The 21,051-nt window shown below is 42.7% G+C and overlaps 1 protein-coding gene across 3 annotated transcripts in view; it reads right to left on the bottom strand.

Moving 5' to 3' along the window:
* The window catches only part of Cntnap2 (contactin associated protein 2), a 2,256,901-nt gene that overhangs the window by 113,781 nt on the left and 2,122,069 nt on the right, over positions 1-21,051 (bottom strand). For all 3 annotated transcript variants that reach the window (NM_001427648.1, XM_039109027.2, XM_039109028.2), the window contains one exon: positions 6,340-6,433. In NM_001427648.1, coding sequence (NP_001414577.1) covers positions 6,340-6,433 — 94 coding nt within the window. The remainder of the gene's footprint in view (positions 1-6,339; positions 6,434-21,051) is intronic.

Raw genomic sequence — 21,051 nt, 5'->3', positions numbered from 1 at the left:
ATGGATACTACACTCGTAGTAAGGATTACAGTGGAGATCACACACTAGTTATCAGGAAACACATCTAACAGAGTGACTTCGTACAGTACGTGAGTTCGAGACTAGCCAACTCTGCAGTAGTTGGGCAAATGTTAGAATCTGGGACCAGTATGGCTTATAAACTATATTAAAGTCAGTTTAGACATTTGCCTTGGATTTTGCCACCCCAGATCCTACCACTGGTCAATAGGTCAGTAAAGCGGGACTACTTTACGTGAGAAGTTGGCTTCTTCCCAAGTGTGGTCTCTCAGGTGCACACAGAGGCCTCTCAGATTGTCCTTTTATAACAGACCCACTTCATCGTGAATCTGTATAAGCCTGAGTCACAATGGCACAGAGAGATCACTTGAAACATTAATGAAAACAGGCCAATCACTCATTAAAATGAAAGTGAGTACTGCCACCCCGAGCACCCTGGTTGTCTGTTCAGTTGCAGAATTTATGGTGCTACGATGCGCGGTATACTGACTCTACATTCACAGCTGTGATCCATTCAGACCGTAGATGACATTAAGTGACCCCGAATACAGTTAGCATCATCTCACATCTCAGACAGATACTGCATTTCTCACTCTTACAGAAAAGTACACCTTGAGGTTTCAAAGTCATATAGGCTTTGCCTGGTTTGGATTTACTCACTCCGGAGAGCTCCTTAGGGTAGGGAACACGTTTCCATTGATTGGTGTTTTGAATACTCTCTGGTATACAGACTTGGCCATCTCAAAGCAGAGGCTGCTCAGTTGTGAGCCTCATTTGTGAGGCTGCTCGTTGTGAGGAGGAAGCAGGCTTACAAACTTTACTCACTGTGTCTGCTCCAGCCAGTTCAGGAGAGCCCAGCCAACTAATTCTTCAGCTTGTCTGAAGTCCTAACTCTTTTTGGATACACTTTCCCATTTCCAGGCCTTTGATTGTTCCTTCATGGGTGTGTATCTACCTGGGCTTCTCAGAAGACTAATATGATATCCCTAAATTGCTCTGTTTAGATTCATTTAAGAATCAGTCACCATGGAATGCCACTCACATCGAACCACCCACCTGAGTTTTTTCTTGACTGGGAATCTCTGATCTCCTTTAGTGGTATTTCTTTTTTCTAACTGCAGGAATTAAGTTTAATCTCTGTTACATGTCATTTCCTTATTCATATCCCATCTCTCTATCTTGTCAAGATACTTTTGAAGGGGTTTCATCATCCTGTACATTATATCATCCTGCACATTAGACAATTATACATTGTTATTAAACACACATGGAGTTGATATAACTACTGGAAATGGAGATAGACACAAAGCCTTCTCCATGGCTCTCAGGTTCCAAATTACATTTGCTGAGAGACAACTTGCTGAGAAGAAACAGACTCATAAAATCTAGGACATCACTCAGGTAAGTGATGGGTTTTCTACTTTGCGAGCCTTTGCTAGTTGCTGGATACTTGACTTCCGGCTAGAAGGACTCGGGATTACAGGAGCAGCCTTGTTAAACTCCAAGGTAGTGATCTCACTTTTGTCCCCATTCTCTTTGTGAAGCTCACATTATTCTTGCTGAGGCCTCTCTGTCTATCCTTCAGACATGTCCTTTCCTTTCCCAGGCAGTGCTCATTAAAAGGCTCAGTGGGAAGCCACATTATTTATTTAGATCTGGCTCCTTCTCCACTTATGGGATCGCTTTCTGACTAGCGGTTGACCTAGTAAAGCAATAACTGCAAAGCCCGGGTCCCTAGAGATTGCTGAACCTTTAGAGAACATGAGGTATCTGTTGGGAGCCTAACTCATCTTCTCAGAGGAATATTTACATACCTGGAAAATGCAAATAGCTTGTCTCTCACTGAACTATATGCTGTGTTCAAAGGGAAATTTAGAACTGCTCATCCCCAGGCCTGCCTGTCCTAAGTGATGACATATTTAAGGATTTGAGGAGGTAGTAGAAAGCAGCCAGCCACCCATCTGCCCTTGTTTTGGCTCTGTGACTTCTTTGCTTTTAGCCACACAACTGTGTCTTCAGTGTGTTACCAGCCAGTGGAGCCTATAGGTCATGGGCCAAGCCATGCCTTTCCAACACCAGCTTCTCATGGATTAGCTATGTCATGTTAAGCCAGTAGCTCTCAACTGATGGTGAATTTGCCATCCTGGGAACTTGTGGTAATGTCTGGAGCCTTTTCTGGTTGCCTCCAACTAAGGGTGCCACTGTACTCAGTGAGTCGGGCTGGTGAGGCTGCAGTGGTCCAGGGTAGTCTTGGGAGGAATGGAGAGAGGTCTATATAAGATGGCTGGCACACAGCCAGCATCCAACAGTGGTAATATTTGCATTATTTGGGCATCAAGCATTGTGTTAGATGAGCCCTCTCTCGAATGTTGTCAGATTAATATTTCAATATTAATATTTACTCCACAAATATACTTTACGTACTTTTCAATATATTGGGCTAGATACTTTGATAAATTGTTTTTTTTCCCTCAGGGAACTAACAATCCAGAATCAGACGTACCAGTTTTCCATGATGTATTTGAAGAATTCCAGACTTTGAGAGGTTAAAGTCACTAGGCTAAGAGGACTGGGATTTTTCTTCTTCACAGACAGGCCTGACTTCAAGTCTAACCAGCTCTGCAGGATTCCTCGGTCTGCATTCTTTCTTGTTCATTTATTGTCAGATCTCTGACTGAAACAATCCAACAAACATAAGAACCTCAACAAAGGACAAGGCTGCAAAGCAGGCCAGGATTGCAGATGTCATCTCTGTACTGACCGCCCTGTGTGTCACCATATGCTACATCGACATGCTCTTCCTGATCCTTTTCTCATGGTTTTTTATTAGTTCGACATTCAGTCAGTGTTGCTGATCCTATCCCGATCCCCAGGGATTTCATTGATTGGTGAGGATGAGAGCTGGTTTCTGATGGGCCCACTTCAAATAAGATAGGGCATTCCAGGTGGTGTGACTTCAAAACTGCTATGCACATGTCAGATGAGTAAGCCTCCATGTCGTGTTTAAGAGGGGATAATCACAGATTCTGCTTCATTGGATTACGATGATATTATGAGTGAATATCTCCTCTCCATCTTGCTCATGATATGTTACAAAATTTCTGTCTTCTATTCTTGTTTCATAAAGTTACGATAAAATCTTTCAAATACAGAAAACTACTAGAAACAATCAACCAAGACAATGTAGTCAGACCTATATTTGGCCAGCATGTTGTTTTTAGGATGTGAGGGACCGAAGAGTAGCTATTTAGCTTCTTGTTCATATTGTGCAAAAATCTAAGGTCTAACAGGCAATAAATTGCAGCCCTTCTTGTCCCCATTCTACATTTGTTATCAATCACCCTTTCTACTCACCAGAGTGTGTAGCCTTTCCTGCTTGGGTTCTATACAGTGACCTGGTAGGCTGTCTCACTGGACAATGGGACAGAGATGCTCTATAGGAAGGCCTTTGCTCCTTTCTGGCATGTTGTAGAAGCCTCAGTTCCTGTTGTTCTACCTTAGCTTCGCATTTCCCCATCAACTCTTGCTGTCTATTTTTCTCCTCTCCCTTTCCGGGTTACCTGTCCCAGAGACAACAGCAGCAGCTGTCAAGAGCTGTCTTCCTGTCTGCCTGCCTGGCTTCAAGTTTGGTTCTGTTACTTGTTGGCCAGGTGGCTGTGGGAAGCTACTTTACATATTTGTCATCTGTGACATCTGAGAGGTAATAATCTCAACACCCTCCTGGAACTGTGATGAAGGTCAAAGGGGTTAATGCAGCCCAAGTGCTTAAAATGGAGTCTGTGTAAGTTAGAGTCTATGCAAATACCCATTAACATTTTTATTACTTGTTCAGTCTCCTGTTTGTTCCTCATAGTCTGTGGCCATGCAACCATGGTTTAATTAATGCTCTCTGATTGATGTAACCCAGTCTCCATAATGAGACTAACCAATTCTTATCACTTGTAAGGGGCGTGAGCTATTCTCTCTTTAGAATCCAGCAAACCCCAAGAAGCTTCCAGCCTTTTGTTCTCAGTTTACCCAGTAGTTTGGGAATCTCATTAAGTAAACAGTCAAGTGAGAGGCCTTGCTGGCTTGACTCTAGGTTGCTCTTTTCAAGTGGGTAGTGATGAACCAGCCTGCCTCCATCTTTAAAAGCCATCTTATGGTAGGGACAAAGTAGGTTCATTCCTCTTTATGTTTAAGCCTCTGTTTCTCTGGGCTATGCCCCACCTGCAACCTTAACTACAAATGTCTCTGAATTGCCTCTTCCTGGAAATGTTGACCATGCCTTTGTTTCAAAAGTTATTATGTCCCCTGTTGTCATGACCATCTATTGTTATGACTACCTTACTATCAATTATGTTTTTGTTTCATAAACTTGTAATGACCACCTTGCAACCCTCCTACCTTTGTTTCAAAAGGTTGTTATAACTACTTTGTTTTGACCACCTTGTTGTGTTTTGCTTCTGTAACCCCATCCATTTTGCCTATCAACGCCCCCATTTGGAAATCCCCTACCCTTGGGCTATAAAAACTTTGCCTTCCTCACATCCAATGCTGACCTGTTGAATGCCACTGCTGGGACCTCTCCAACCTGCCTTAGGGGAAGCAGCACGTGTACATGAGTAAAAAAGTGAGATTTAATTAATTGCTTGCTTCAATTAATTTGGCCATGATGATTTGGGTCAGTGGTCTTTCTCCTCTCATCTTTGGGATGAACAATGGGCCACCTTGGTAAAGACTGGTTTAAGTGGTTTAAGCTGTGTTTTTCAGAAAACTTGCCTAGCTCAAATTGGTTGAAGCCCTGTGTTTTGGGTCTGCACAAGCGATTGATAGGCAACCTTCTGACATCAAGAGGTCCAAGACTCCACCCACGGATCACACTCTCAGGGACATTTTTGGAACATGTATTCCTTGAAAAGCTATGAAGACAGTGCAGACATGTGCAAGCTACTGATCTCTTTATCTCTCTGTACTTCTGCCTACCTTCCCTCATACCCTGAATACCCTGTTTCATTATGAAAACCCCTAAACCTTATCCTGGGGAGGTACATATAAGAGGTTCCTTTCCCTTATGTCTAGTTGCCTTGTGAGTAAATTAAATTTTGGAAAAACTTGTGACTTCACAAATTGGCATACTGTACAGTAGGCAAAGTAGCCTGGTAAAATAACATTAACAGTGCCCTCTGGATAGCACGATCTCTCTCCCACTCTTAAGATACCACTGTGAACTAAAGTGCCCAGAAAAAAAGCCATAACTATGTCAAATATTTTAAAGGCTGATGGACCAATGAGAACTTTGTGACTTGAAATAGTTGGAATGCTATAGACCCAGAACCGAGTTATCTGGGCTATTATCTCTAGTCCTCTTTATAATTTTTCATTGTCTACCTAACTTTTTCACTCAGGTGGAAGATCAAAATATATTAACAGAACTGTCTTCCACCAACCCCAAGTCTAGGAATATCATCACATAAAGCCAATAGCAGACTTCCTCTGCCTGCTGTGACCTGTCAACTTGATGTCTCACCGACGTATCTGAAAAGCATTTTGTTTTATGGCTTGTCTTGTGTTTATAAAGGCTTATTTAATGGTGTCCACTTTTGAACATATTATTTGGGGCAATCTGAACCATGGTCTCTGGCTATGGTCACTCCTATGGGGCTCAGGACAAGTGATCTCTTATCCCCTTTGAAACATGGGTTGTGCTTCATGCTGACACTGACATCTACTTCACACTATGTTGGCTTCCTGTGAAACACTAAAGCGATTCATGAGCAATAGCACCTGCCTTTTCTTCCAGATAACTCCCATTTCTTACACGAAAGGGAAGGACAAGGGTGATCATAAATTCAGCCCTCTACCTGATGACCTTCTAATTTGCAAATGACATTAGATGAGTTTCTTGGTAGTGACTCACAGAGAAGAAGTTAAATTAAATGGTTGTGCATAGGCAGAGGCCTTTCATACACCAAAGAACAAATTTTATGTAGGGAAGCTGGGAGATGCTCATTGAATCTTGCTTCATACTACATACCATGTAACGCTACTTGCATTTCAGGCACCCCCTAGGATGCCCTCTGTGCTGGTCAGATTTCACATTAAAGCTGCGATTAGCAGCCTAAATGTACCACATGAGCAGTACCCCGGAGGGGACTTTATAATATCTCTGCAAGCCACTGTCAACCACCACATAGGTTTCCTTGTACAACGATGCTCAGGGTTAACCTTACTGAGAGAGAGCTAGAGTTAAAAAAATGCAAATTCACACTACTCAGTGCAAGACTTGTGTCCCGTGCATTCACAGCTCTCACACTCATACCCGAAGAACCAAAGGCTTACCTATAACTTTCCCAAGGAAGAGCGACTTGGGAGAATTGAAGATCGTGTCAGAGGAGCTGGGCAGATGGTAACCCGCAGCAGGATAATGGTCGAGCTGTAGGAAGAACATGAGGCACAGTGTTAGAATGTCACCATCCCAGGAGTGATGATGTCTCCCTTTGAACCCTGGTTTCTGGAAACTTCCTCAACAGCACAGGATCTAAAGACCAGCCTGAGGAAAAGGAAGGTGATCTCTTCCTTTGAAAACAGTTTGATGAGTGCAGACCCCTCCTGAGCTGAGTGATTTGCTGGCTGGTTTAGGATCCACACTCTCCATAGAGCAAAACCTGCCTCATTTGATCTCCAGTGCTGTCCTCTGAGCTAGACAGTGCTGTCTATATAATTACGGTTTTAAAGGGATTCTCTCACTGAACTGATGCTATCTGCTTACAGAGGAACGCTGACCCTCAGATGCTCTCCACCCCTACCCCATGCTGCAGTTCAATATGGCCGTCTTGTGTTTCACAAGGAGATGAATTTTTCTACTATAGCATCCCTAGAGGCTGGGGGCGGGGCTGGGGATGAGAGCAGTTAATGACACATGTCCTCTGGCAGAATTTGTTCTTCCTAAGTGGAAGAGAGGAACGTCCTCAAAAGTGACTTGGAGAAATGCACGTTTCTGGTCACATTCCCCAGGAACACATGTAAACAGTGGAGTCACAGCTTCATAGACCATCCTGTGTCCCCACATGGCATCCCGTGTCCCCACATGGCATCTTCTTCTGGCCTCTCTTTTAAAGACAGCTATTGTCTCTCTATTCTTTCCCAGCTGTGAGCTCTTAGAACTTTCTAGGCTTTTCTGTAACTCACTGATTTGTTTTGTTTTGTTTTTGTAAATTCTGCTCTCATACATTACATCCTGCTTCCCTTTAGAAAACATCAGGCCTCCCAGGGATATCAATGGAATGCGGCACAAGAAGTTACAATACGATCAGGCACAAACCCTCTTACCAAGGCCGGACAGGCAACCCAGTAGGATGGATGGAGAGAAAATACCGGAGGAGATGACTGGAACTGGGGTGGTGGGGAGAGACAATATGGAAACTAAGTGCAGTGTAAACTCCCTGGACTCTACCAAGGATGACCCCAGGGATGAGTCCTAGTGGTGGGGGGATACCGAGCCTGATATAAGCTTTCTTTGGAAGAGAAAGCTCAGGGCAGCGGGACAGGTGGGGGTCATACAGAGTCAGGTTCTGCCTCCCCAAGCACATAGGAACCCCTGACTTGTCTCAAGAATGCTCTACACTGGAAACGAGTATGCACCATTGACAGTTGGCCACCACAATGAACACTCCTTTATTACTGTTTGTCTGGAACCTTCCTTGTAATTTAGATCTTTAAACAGTTAGGATTAAGAGTCTACATATTTCCAGAAATTTTGAGAATTTGACCTTTCAGGAAATGGTATTGTTAAATTTTTTGTACGTTGAAAACAATGTACTAAAATTATATCACTAATAAATACTTAACTCTATCCAGAGAAATTTTTGCCCCTTTTAAGTAGGCTAGAAATGGCTTGGGATCAAGCTACTTCGTTTCTGTGGCTAAGTATCAGCAGCCTGTTTTGGCGCCCTCTGATGGCATACATTGGTAACTGCAGCACTCCCTTGTTAAAACCATTAACTGTATGAACACAGAGTGAAACTCTGCCCCAAAACGCTTCATTTTTTTAAAATCAGAATTTTAAAAATTAATTAATTTAACTTAATATATATATAGAGTGGGTTTCACTCAATTTTCCTTGTAATATTTTGCTAATGTTTTAAAAATGGATAAAACATATATTCATCACTGAAAAATAATAATGTAAATATTCTGGAAAAATATCATATGATAATTAATGATAATTATACTTTTTCATTTATTTAAAAATGAGTAGAAACCAACTATTTTATGTGTCTGGTGTTTTGCCTGCATGTATGACTGTGTATCATGTGCATTTAGTGCCCACAGTGGTCAGAAGAGGGCATCAGATGCACTGGAGGTGAAGTCAGAGGATTGTGAGTTGTCATGTGGGTGCTGGGAGTTGAACCTGATTCCTCTAAAAGACTGCAGAGCTCTTAACCACTGAGCCATCTCTCCAGCCCTATCCTGCCCCCTTTTAACTTCACAATGTATTGTGAACCTTTTCCTCTGTCTACAGTAAATGTATAATTGAATCATTTGTCAGTTTCTATATAATTATCAGTCGATTTTTGGATATATATCACAATATACCAATGTTTATGTGCATGCTCTATAGAGCAAGTCTAGCCTCTAAAAATATCAAATTTTAGTGTTTAGGGCCTGGGGAGATGGCTCGATAAAACACTGACCACACAAGCACGAGGATTTTCAGTAGCGTGTAAAAGCCAGGCATGTTAATGCCTGTCTGTAACACCAGCACCAGTGACAGAGATAGGAGGGTCCCTGGAGGTCTCTGGCCAGCCAGTGAGTTCCAGCTTCAGTAAGAGACCCCACCTTAAAAAAAAGATGGAAAGCGACAGAGGAACGCATGATAATTTTTGGCGTTTGGCTTCCACATACATGTAGACCGGCCACACTCACATACAGAAAGAGAAAAGAAAATGTGCCCAAAGTGTCTATACCATTCCCAGCACCTGACAGCTGACAGGTGCTCAGAAGAATCATGTGACAGTTGATACTGCTCCTCTCAGAGTCAGTCATAGAAATGAAGTTAGTCCCAAGACACCTTCTGACTGCACACCATGGAACCTTCCCTTGCACCTCCGCTGTTCCTAAGGGTTCAGACAAGATGGACTTGGCGTTCATGAGAGTCATTTTATAGAACTTGTGCTGAGCTCCGTGCCAAACGAACCCCCACACATCACCAGTATCCACAAAACCAGCAGCTTGGATAAAAGTGCTAAGATTCACATTTATTTTGTATGAAATTTTCTTCCCTCTGTTTTGAAACATAACAATGGCCCCCTCAAAAGTTTTGGTTTAACATAATGATATTGTCTTCTGCATTCTTTCTGAAATACAATCAGGTCTTCACATAATAGTTGTTGAAAATGTCTTCCCAGGGCAGGGTGGTAGAAGGGAGTAGGTGGGTGGGTGGAGGAGCACACGCACAGAAGCTGGGGTAAGAGGGATGGGATAGGGGATTTCTGGAGGGGAAAGAGCATAACATTTAAAATATAAATAAAGAAAATATCTAATAAAAAAAAGAAGTTCTCTGGTAGAATATTTGGTATCGCTTATGTACACTGTTATATCATCTGCAAATAGTGATACCTTGACTGATTTGGCAATTTCTATCCCCTTGATCTCCTTTTGTTGTCTTGCTGCACAGGCTAGAACTTCAAGTACTATATTGAATAGATACTGGTAGACTTGGCATCTTTGTCTTGTCATTGATTTTAGTGGGATTGCTTCAAGTTTCTCTCCAATTAATTTGATATTAACTGTTGGTTTGCTGTATATTTGCTTTTATTATGTTTAGGCATGGGCCTTGAATTCCTAATCTCTACAATAATTTTAACATTAAATAGTGTTATATTTTGTCAAATGATTTTTCAGCATCTAATGGTATAATCATGTAATTCTTTTCTTTGATTTTTGTTTATATAGTGGATTACATTATGGATTTCTGTATATTGAACCATCCCTTCATCCCTGGGATGAGGCATACCTGATCATGGTGAATGATAGTTTTGATGTATTCTTAGATCCAGTTTCCTAGATCTTTATTGAGTATTTTTATATCAATGTTAATAAATGTAATTGGTCTGAAAAAAAAAAGTTTTGGTTTAATCAACTAACATAATGGTGACCTAGCTAGGCTTTGATATATCTAAGGCAGTGATCCTCAGCCTGTGGGTCATGACCTCTTTGGGGTTGACATATCAGATATTCTGCATACCAGATACTTACATTATGATCATAACAGTAGCAAGATTACAGTTAGGAAGTAGCAATGAAACAACTTTATGGTTGTTGGGGGGGTCACCACAACATAAGGAGCTGTATTAAAGTGTTGCAAAGTTTGGAAGGTTGAGAACCACGTATCTAAAGATAAATAAAACCATATCTAGTTTTAATTCATTAATAATTATTAATAATTAGTAAAAATGGCATGGTGGCTTCTACCTGCAGTCCTAGAATCTGAGGCAGAGGATTGCTGTGAGTTTGAGGTCAGCTTAGATTACACGGGGAGTTCAAGACCAGCCTGGATTGCAGTGTGAGAGCCTGTCTTAAAGAAAACCAAAGCAACAGCAACTACAACGAAAGGGACAGAAATCTAAGGCAATACTAAATCATTCTAGTCCGTATTACCTGTTCTGTCAGGGAAGCGTTTTATAGCAGGTAAAATATAGCAAATGGTGACCTTTAACAGTCACGGGGTTGAGCTGGAAGGCAGGAGGAAACTCTTTAATAAAGAAGACCAGCAGAAGGGAAGCTGGGAGAGAAGAGAACTCTTCCCACTTCTTCCCACCAGGGGTGAGAATTGCCCTGCTTCATACTCCTGCTTTCTCACCATCTCTACTCTCTCACGCTCCGGCCTGCTCCATCATTGGGAAGGAAGCTGGCGGTAGATGGGCTGGCACAGAACTGTGGTGAAGAGGAGTTGTTGTGGCAGGACAGAGAAGGGAAACGGCAGCTCTTTAATTATTTTCATAGTACCTCTTGTTGATGGTTTGCTGCGAGACCATGGCGTCCTTAGCCAAGCATGAAGGACTTCTCAGTGGAACAATGGGGTTCACACCAGGTTTCTTCATGGTGGAGACCATTCCGGAATTACGCCAGAACAGAGGTGTGGTGGACAGAATGGTGACCCCAGAGACACCCACTGCCTAGCTCTGCTGACCTGAACAGCAAGGACTGCGAAGATGTACGTAAGAGATGGGGAGATTATTTTGAACTATCCACACAGATCTCATGGAAGCACAGCAGCCCCCGTGGGAGGGAGGCTCAGTGAAGAAAAGGCACTGTGACATTAAAGCAAGCAGCAGGAATGATGTGGCTTAGAAGGGTTGAGGAATGAGACAACTTTTGGAAGCTGAACAAGGAAAGGGAACTAGTTTTCTTATCAGACACAAGAAGAGGTTACTGAGGCATTCAGAAGATAGGAAGAGAAGTAGGGATGCAGGGGGTCCATCCTTCCAGAAGGTGGCGCCTTTGATCCCTTGACTTCAGCCATTCACACAGATGCCAGCCTACAACAGACTACAAGGCTATGTGGTTTTAAATCTCTAAGTGTGTGTTGCTGCAGTGTAGTAGGAAGTTGAATTCAAGGTCGTAAAAGACCCTGTGCAACCCCAAACCTGAGCAAACGTTCCCTTCCTTCTCCAAGCAATCTGTCTAGTAGCAACTCTGTCCCGGGGCAACTTACTCTCCAGGCCCAGATGGCGATCATAAGGAAGTAAAGAAAGTTTTATCCCTAGCATTCAGCATTTGGAAACCCTCCACATCTGTTCTCCCTGAGATAGGCATTCTTAGCTTCGGGATGCCTAAATCTTATACCCTCCCTTTACCAGAGTTCCCTTTTATGTTTACTCCCTGTGTTTAGCTGGCCATGTGGGTTCTGCCTCTCATTTGAACTCAGACTGCTGTGCCTTTTTCTGGCAAGGTGTGATAACCCTAGTCTGGTAGAAAACCTGGTTCTAGAGTCTTTACTGGGAATGAGGTGCTGTGGCACTAGCAGAGAAAAACTAGCAGGTGTTGAACAACTATAGTGTCCAAGGCTTTGTGCTAAGCAATTCTTATATGGTTTTATTTAACAGATATGGAATAGTATGATTTTCACTTCCCTGGTATTATTTTTAAAAGTGCAATATCGCCAAGAGGGACAGGATTGACTTTCTTAGACAGCTACATCTGACTATAGAGGCAGCAGAGTAGCTGCAGGCATTGTCTTACTTAAGATTTCCAGTGCTGTAGTAAGATCCCAATGCCATAAGCAACTTGGGGAGGAAGGGCTTAGTTTATCTTTATCACAGTCCATCATCAGAACAGGAGCTCAAGCAGGGCGGGGACCTGGAAGTGGGAGCTGATGTCGAGTCCACGGAGGAGTGCTGCTTACTGGCGAGCTTCTTATGCTTTGCTCATCCTGCTCATCCAAGACTATCAGCCCAGGGATAGTACTGCACACAGGAAGCTGGCTCCTCATACACCAATCAAGAAAATGTCCCACAGGTTTGTACACAGAGCAATATTTTGCTGTTCCCTCTTCCTAAATGACTCTAGCCTGGGTCAAGTTGACATAGAACTAGCCAGCACCAGTAATGGTCTTTTCAATGGAAGCTGCCTGGCCCTGTCAGGGACTCGGTATCACCTGTGTTTTCAATATTTACATTCAAAAGAGAATATGCATCAAATCAGATAAAGCCAGAAAAAGCTAAACCTGAAAAGCCCAAAGAATGACGTCTCATTTTGCAGGCATTGCCAGGTGGCCGCCTCTTCTCAAATGAACCCTGGTGCATTGGCCACGGTTAAGTGTAATAATTTCAAGGTAATTTCTTTGAGGTCCAAGTGAGCTATTTTGCTGAACATTAAGCTGGTGGTCATTTTCCTGGCAGTTAAGAGGCGATAAGAGATTGTGTAATAGAGTCTCATTAAAATTAAAGACTGTGACTCCATGTGCCCCAGGACAACCTTAAGGGGACACTAATTTGTTCAACATTTATCATTAAGTCATTGAAAGCATACTGATGCTGGCCGAGCCTCATGTTCTACAGGAGTGTAAAGCTTTAATGCCCTTGCAGGTATTAGTGTGCAGTTTCAGCTCATTTCCATTTTTAAGCCACAGTTTGCATTGGCAGAGTTGGAAGGGAATTCATCAGCCTGTTTGTGTTTGAGGGATGGACCAGAGAAGCTAGAGGAGGCCCAGAGAGGAAAAACCTAGAAGTCATGGACTATTCCTGGCACCCTCTCCTGGGATGCTTAGGACACAGTTCTGCTGCAGGCTCTTCTACTACCATAATGAAGTATTAATAAAGTCTGAGGTTCTTGCCAATTTTAAGTAATACTTAGAATTAAATCAGAGATGTTGCATGTAGAACATACCATCTATTCATCCATACAATTATTCATCCATTCGTTTGCTTTTTATTTAGTCGAGACAGGGTCTCATGTATCCTGGGTTGGCCTTGACTTACTATATAGTTGAAGATGACTCCTGCTTGTTAAGTGTTGATCCCTGGGCTGAGCAGGCAGAAAGGAAACAGTTCCTGGTGGTAGAGACCTTGAGTTACCACCAGATCTCTAAATTCTTTTGTCTATTTCTTTTTTGACAGCCTTGTCTCTCAGTCTCTGATCCATGGGAAGTGGGTTTATAATTTAATGGGTGTTCACATGAGAATTACCAAAGAATCATTGGCTAAACCATGTGGGTGTGCTAGTTTGTGTATGTGTGCTTATGTGCCTGTGTGTGTGTGTGTGTGTGTGTGTGTGTGTGTGTGTGTGTGAGAAGTTGTGGGTACCCTGGTTCTTCCTTTAGAACCTTTGTTTTCTGAGGAAGTGTTATATGAATGATTCCATTGACTGAAGCATTGCAAACTATCCAGGTCATCAGGTTGGAATGAGGAAGCCTGGTCCAGTCTGAAGACAACACTCATCCTTCTTCCTAGGTCTCTATATCTTCATGCCCTGGTCCACTTCTCACTGCCCTAGGAAATCTGAGCTCAACACAATCAGCTCCTGGAACCACATAGCTGAGAACCTGTGTCCTTCACTGCCTGGCAACTTCTGACCAGCCACTAGTCTCAGGAATGACCTGGAGGCTGATCCAATGAGAAGCCACTTTGTCTTGGGCCTAAGCTGCTCCTGAGTCCTGCTGACTTAGAGAAATACTTAAAGAGAAGAAAGAGGAGTGGAAGCTCCTCCATCTGGAACAGAACTTTCAGAACAAATGAGAGTCAGCGGGGCCTTTGTGTGTGATTGGTTTGGCAATGAAATTGATCAGGAAGCTGCTTTAAAGTGTGACCTGGTGGTTGCCTAACACTAGGAAATACTCACTGAACACTGCAACTAGCCACAGGTGGACAAGCTAGGAGAGAACAAATGACCTTGGGGGCTAGAAAGGAGATGGGCATCATTCTAGAGTAGGAGAAGTGTATGACTGTCTCTCCCTTCTCCCTGCCTGAGTTGACTAGGCCCCTCTTAGCCCTCCACATGTACCATGATTTCTCAGATATACTTGCATCATGCTGCAAAATCTGATTATTATATTAATTAAATGAGGCCAGAGGGGGCCAGGGTCAGAGTAGACTGGCTATCTCCTGATTATTTGTGCTAAATCTATAAATGCATTTCTAAGGGTGAAAACATGTGGCAAAGAGGTGCTTTCTTCAAATCCAAGTCAGAGAGTTATGAAAATACAAGTCAGCCAGTCAGCCAGCCAGTCAATCCTCCAAAAGCTATGCTTCAGTTGCTACAATACCATCCTCAAGCAAAGATGGTTGACAGGACTTCATCCCTTCTCTAGAGTCATGGATGGAACTTTATGCCTTCCTTTTCTCTTTACGATGACTATTAGGAGGTTGCCGAAAAAACCAGCTCTTGATGTCCAGTGTGAAGAAGAAGGGAAAACTGGGAGAGGAGTTGGGGACATCCTCACTTTTGCCACTGAGCATCTGTGTGATGTCAACAAGTCACAATGCCTCTCTATGCTTTAGCTTCCTCATTTGCTCAACGTGGTTTCCAACTCAAAATGAGTTCTTCTGTCTCAGTCTCTCTAGTAGGGCAACCTGATTACATGCATGTGCCCAGACACAAATGGGCTTTTTTAAAAAGATATTTCAGTAGTAGTAATGTAAGAAAGAACAGACTAGTTATGGGTGGGACTTGTAGCCAATAAAGACTCTTCTGGTAATTCTCAGTATATTCCATGATAAGAGTTTGCAATATATATTGTAGTTTCCAAGGAAGGACTTGAAGAGGTTTGTGATCCTCTTGATTCTTGTAAACAGGAAAGGGAGGTGTAGGAGAGGGTTATGGCATGCCAAAGATGGGGAACCTGCGGCACAGACGGGTTTGTGTCCAACCTAAATCTACTGAGTCCATGGGGTCATTGGTCAAGATTTCGTCTAATACATTCCTATTGGTAGATATAGAGAACAAGATGTCAAATTCAGTATGGTTAGGAGGGAGATTTCCTATCTTTCATGAGCCCTTCCCAAGAGTCTTAACTTGTGTTTGTTATTCTTAAGGAACAAAACTGCACTTTCTACCATTAGCATTCCCTTTACCCAGTGAGCTAATGGCTTCCTTAAGCAAATGGTGTTCATTGATCAGTGAGTCTTTGTCAGATGATGATTTTTTAAGTGCGAGAGAAAAGCTGGAGTCTAATCAGGCTAAAGTTAGGGGCTACATGGTTCTAAACGTTGTGCTTCTGTGCACCTCATGAGCGGTACTCTCCTAGGCCCCTTGATGGCTTTGGGCAGACTGTTATGCTGAGACCTAGCTCTGGATTGTCACCTAAATTATGACCTTTCAGGACATGTGTACTGCAGCCGACCAACAGTGGATGGGGTGGAAGAAGAGTCCACCCCACTAGGCTGCTGTCCTGCAACTCGAAGTTTTGAGACCCAGGCTGTGTATTATGAGTTGTCTGTGTCATATGCTCCTAATGATTTAGCAAATTTGATCCTAGCACTAGGGCTTAAGAAAATGCTTCTGTCAAGGCCAAGTTCAACCAGGGGTTTTAAAGCAGACAGGGACCTGAGGGATGGATAGTTCAACACCTTTCAATGACTGTAAAGCAGGAGTTGATGCCCCCGGGGGACATTAGCGATCTGACCAGTTCCCAGACTGGAAGTAGTCTCATGGGTTTTGGCTTATTACCAAAGTTGGGAAGGACATTCTTTTCCGTGAGGCAGAAGGCTCCTGGGAGGTGGAGGCTTTCAAGGCATCTCTTTCTTTGCTGTTTGTGTGCATGATTTCTCTTTCAGAGATGCCAGGAAGCTTCATGTACGGCTTGATAAGCAATTTTAGAATGAGAGGAATTATAAATGCTTGCTATTGTCTCTGTGCCATCATTATTATGGTAATGCAATCAGTAAAATATATCTGCCTCTTAAGGTCTAGTGTAATTGGATTCTGCTGTATTGATGCAATTAAAAGAATTAGTGAGCCCATTAGGTGATTTATGTTTTCTATAAAAAATTTCTCAAAATGGCAAAAAAGAAAAAGATTAGGCTTCACACGTGTCTCTGTTTTCTTTAGTCTAACACTCCACCTGCTGGAGAAACAGTACATATTATTTAAGGCATCAGATAGTTTAAAAACTTAAGAAGACTGTCTAGCATCAACAAATATGTACAATTAAAAAATAAATATCCATAAATGAGAGGAGAAATTCTTACTTTATAGTTGACTTAGTAGCATTCCCCTAATAGTATCAGCTTCAATGACATGTGTAGCATGAATGGTCCAAACCTGACACAATTGCAAAGAATTTAGTCAGAAAAAAAATAACGAATGCTTTTAGCTTCGTGTCTTTGACTTGCAGATGAAAATTCAGAAGCTATTTACAGTTTTAAGCAACGATGTCTGGACCAGTGTCTAGTACATTTAATATTTCCTTCTTAGAATTTAAATTTACCAAATACTAAATTGCCATTGGCTGAAGTCATCATACATAAGAAGCACTTTAGACAATGACTGATATAAGCACCAACAAATTTATTCCTGTGTCTTGTTTTCCCTGAGGAGCTCAAGGCAAAACCTATTTTGATGACTTGGGAATAAAAACAAATGCATGAGGGGGAAGGGCAAGGAAACGAAGAAGAGGAATGAAAAGTAAAATTAGGTGGTGTGGCTTATGAAAACTGATACTAGTAGGTATAGCATTGCTTGTATTACATGAAGCTATGGTTCAATTGCTATGAATTACAGGAAAAGAACGAAGAAATCCAGACAAGGAAGCCGGGGAAAGACAGTTCAGACTCTGTAAGAATAATCGAGGCCTTTTTTTCATCTAGTCTTCCTTTATATTTTAGTTCCCTTTCTGTTGCTGGAATAGAGCAGTTTGTCCAAAAGTGACCGAGGGGAAGAAAGGGTTTATTTTAGCTTGCAGGTTACCGTCCATATTCAGAGAAGTCAGGGCAGGTACTTAAGCAGGAAGTCGAAGCAAAAATCATGAGAAGAAATGTTTTCTGGCTTACTCTGTGGCTCATGCTCAGCTAGTTTTCTTATACAGGCCAGACCCACCTGACTAGGAATGGTACCACCCTCAGTGGGCTAGACCTTTCCACATCAATCATCAGCCAAGACACTCTGTCACAAACATGACCACAGGCTACTCTGATCTGCATAATCCGTCAACTGAGTCTCCCTCAGATGTCTCTAAGATGTCAACTTGATAGCTAACGCTAACTAGAACACTTTATCTCTATAATTTTTTGCTTGGCACAGTTTCCAGGGAGGTGTTAAAGTGTAGTCCCTAAGTAAACTCCTGGTTGAGTTCTTTCTGGGAGTCTTAGTAAGGACATCAAGTAGGATCCCAGTTTCATTCGGGTGTGGATGACTGCTGGTCTCCCACTGTATACCTACTGAGGCTGAGGCTGGTTTGTGTTGAAGAAGCGGACTACTGCGATTGTCAGCCTGGTGAATGCATCATTCTTGCTAGGACTAATTTAGACACAGAGTTCATTTGAAAATGTGCCCCTCATAGGAAGAGGTGTGCCCCTCAATGGGGACGGTTAAGAGGTTGTTGCATCAGCATCTACTATTAAAAAACCAAGTACGCTGTACCTGTCAGCAGGGCACTTGTCTCATATGCCACCCAGAGTGTAGAGGTATGATTGTCATAGGATATCTTGACTGCTAGGAGTTTTGCAGGCTGCTTGTAGGAAGAGAGAGACCTTGACATTAGATTCAGTTAGACTCCTGACAATCTGCTCCACACAGCCTTTCAACAAACCATATGGAATCTTCATGTAGCTACACAGGATTTCTATAGTGATTTTTTTCTTTTTCTTTTTTTCTCCTTTTATCTGCCAGTCACCTTGTAAACTGTGCCAGGAGTTAAACTGGTGATGTCAATAAGAACGCAGTGCAAACTGGGTTAAAGTGTCTGGATTCATTTTGGGGAAACACTGCTCATGAATCAATGAGGGAAGAGTTAACTTGTGTTTGCCTCAAACAGTGGAAGAAGCATGAGTGGCATGGAGAAAGAGGTGAGGGGTGAGAGGTGAGAGGAGAGAGAGAGAGAGAGAGAGAGAGAGAGAGAGAGAGACAGAGGGAGAGAGGGAGGGGGAGGGGGAGGGAGGGGAGGGAGGGAGGGAAGGAGAGAATCAGAGACAGAGAGACACAGAGAGACGGAGAGACAGAGAGACAGAGAGAGACGGAGGGAGAGGGAGAGCGGGAGAGAGGGAGAGGGGGAGGAGGGAGGGGGAGGGAGGGAGAGGAAGAGGGAGAGGAGGAAGGAGAGGGGGAGGAGGGTGGGAGAGGGAGGGAGAGGAAGAGGGAGAGGAGGAGGGAGAGGGGGAGGGAGGGAGGGAGGGAGAGAGAGAGAGAGAGAGAGAGAGAGAGAGAGAGAGAGAGAGAGAGAGAGAGCGCACTATGGGACATTTCTCCAGAGGGACACATAAAAGGCCTGGTGATATTATATAATATGTGACACTGAATGATTAGATGATTGATGAGCTGTGTCCCTTCCATAAACCCTGAAATCCAGAGAATGTTCTAGGCCACTGTAGGCAGCTCTGCCCCACAGATGGTGCCAAGATTTTCATTGAGCAGACAGATCATGGGTCAGACTGACACACTGGTTCTTCTCTATTTTGAGGGAACCACTTGCCTGCTTTGGGTCAAGAGAAAACTCCCTACAAAGAAGTTCTGACAAGCCCTTGAGGGAGGGCCATCTTTCCAGGGAGTCAGGTGAGGAGGTATCTGTGTTTCTTCTCTCTTTGTTTCCTCAAACGCATGACTGGAGAGTTGGGCTCTGAGCCTGATTTCTGGGAGACAGACAAGAGCTGGAGACTGGTTCCTACTCTGAGGTCAAGGGCTCACTACATCATGCTTATGTAATTTAAGTCCCCAATCACTCTGAACGCAAAGGCTTAGAGTAGCTTCTCTGACGTGTAATGTTCTGCATATCATCTTATGTAGCTGTGCAGGGAGAATAACTTGTCTCAGGGTAGAGGAAGCTTTGCATGGAGGACCCTTTGTCTTTCTCTTTGTTATATACAATATATATGTCTTTGTTATATACAATTTATACTTCTGCAAAATCTAATAAGGGAATGGTTTGAGCTGACTCAAGATACCAAGCATGGGTTTCTTGTCCCAGGAGTTTCACTGAAGAGGAAAGCAAAGAGACAGAGAGGTAGAGAAAGAAAGCTTTGTTTTACTATGGAAGGAACTCCAACATGTTTGCTTGCTGGTAGGGCTAATATGGGGAATTGCTGTAACAGTGTCCACGAGTAAGAGGCAAGTTTACTGGGAGAATGGACACTTGTATTCCTTGTGTCCTTGAATTCATCCAAAAGAATGCCTTTAGCCTTATGATTAGACAAACCTGCCACACTTGGCTACATATTAGGGTTGAACCCAGGGTCTCCTGCTTGTTAGGCAAGAGCTTTATCATCAAACTAACATTTCCAGCACCTCTATAAATTACTGGGACAGTCCCACTAAGATGCTCAACGTGGTTTCCAACTCAAAGTAAGTTCTTCTGCCTCAGACTCTCTAGTAGGGTAACCTGATTACATGCATGTGCCCAGACACAAGTGGGTTTTTAAAAAAAAGATATTTCTAATTGTGGTAATGTAAGAAAGAACAGACTAGTTATGGGTGGGACTTGTAGCCAATAAAGACTCTTCTGGTAATTCTCAGTATATTCCATGATAAGAGTTTGCAATATATATTGTAGTTTTCAAGGAAGGACTTGAAGAGGTTTGTGACCCTCTCGATTCTTGTAAACAGGAAAGGGAGGTGTAGGAGAGGGTTATGGCATGCCAAAGATGGGGAACCTGCGGCACAGACGGGTTTGTGTCCAACCTAAATCTACTGAGTCCATGGGGGTCACTGGTCAAGATTTCGTCTAATACATTCCTATTGGTAGATATATAGAGAACAAGATGTCAAATTCAGTATGGTTAGGAGGGAGATTTCCTGTCTCCCATGAGCCCTTCCCAAGAGTCTTAACTTGTGTTTGTTATTCTTAAGGAACAAAACTGCACTTTCTACCATTAGCATTCCCTTTACCCAGTGAGCTAATGGCTTCCTTAAGCAAATGGTGTTCATTGATCAGTGAGTCTTTGCCAGATGATTTTTTTTTAATGCAGGAGAAAAGCTGGAGCACAGTATGTTTAATCAGGCTAAAGTTAAGGGCTACATGGTTCCAAATCTATTTAACGAAACAGCATTGCTTCGTCACTGGCAGGTCTCCTGGGTTTATGGGTTTGCTCAAACTGTGATGGTGAGATGATTCTCATATGTAGGATGTTTAAGTAAAGCAAACCTGGCTGTTCTTACTGTATTGATCTCTTTAAAATGTACTGCCTTCACTATTTAAATGAGTTTGAGTTTGTTTCTTTAATGGCCTTTCAATAAAGCTTAAGTTGACTTGGTTCCTTTTGCAGTCCCCACACTGTAATGGTGGAAAGAGTCCACCAATACAAATGAGCTCATTTGATGTGGCTGAAAAGGTTACATTTCTATTGATTTCAACTGTAATATAGTTAAAGTCCTTGATGTTAAAAAGAAACCAACTCAGCAAAC

The sequence above is a fragment of the Rattus norvegicus genome, chromosome 4 (assembly GCF_036323735.1).
Source record: "Rattus norvegicus strain BN/NHsdMcwi chromosome 4, GRCr8, whole genome shotgun sequence".
NCBI classification, from domain to species: Eukaryota; Metazoa; Chordata; class Mammalia; order Rodentia; family Muridae; genus Rattus; species Rattus norvegicus.
This window is presented reverse-complemented; position numbering and strand designations above follow the sequence as displayed.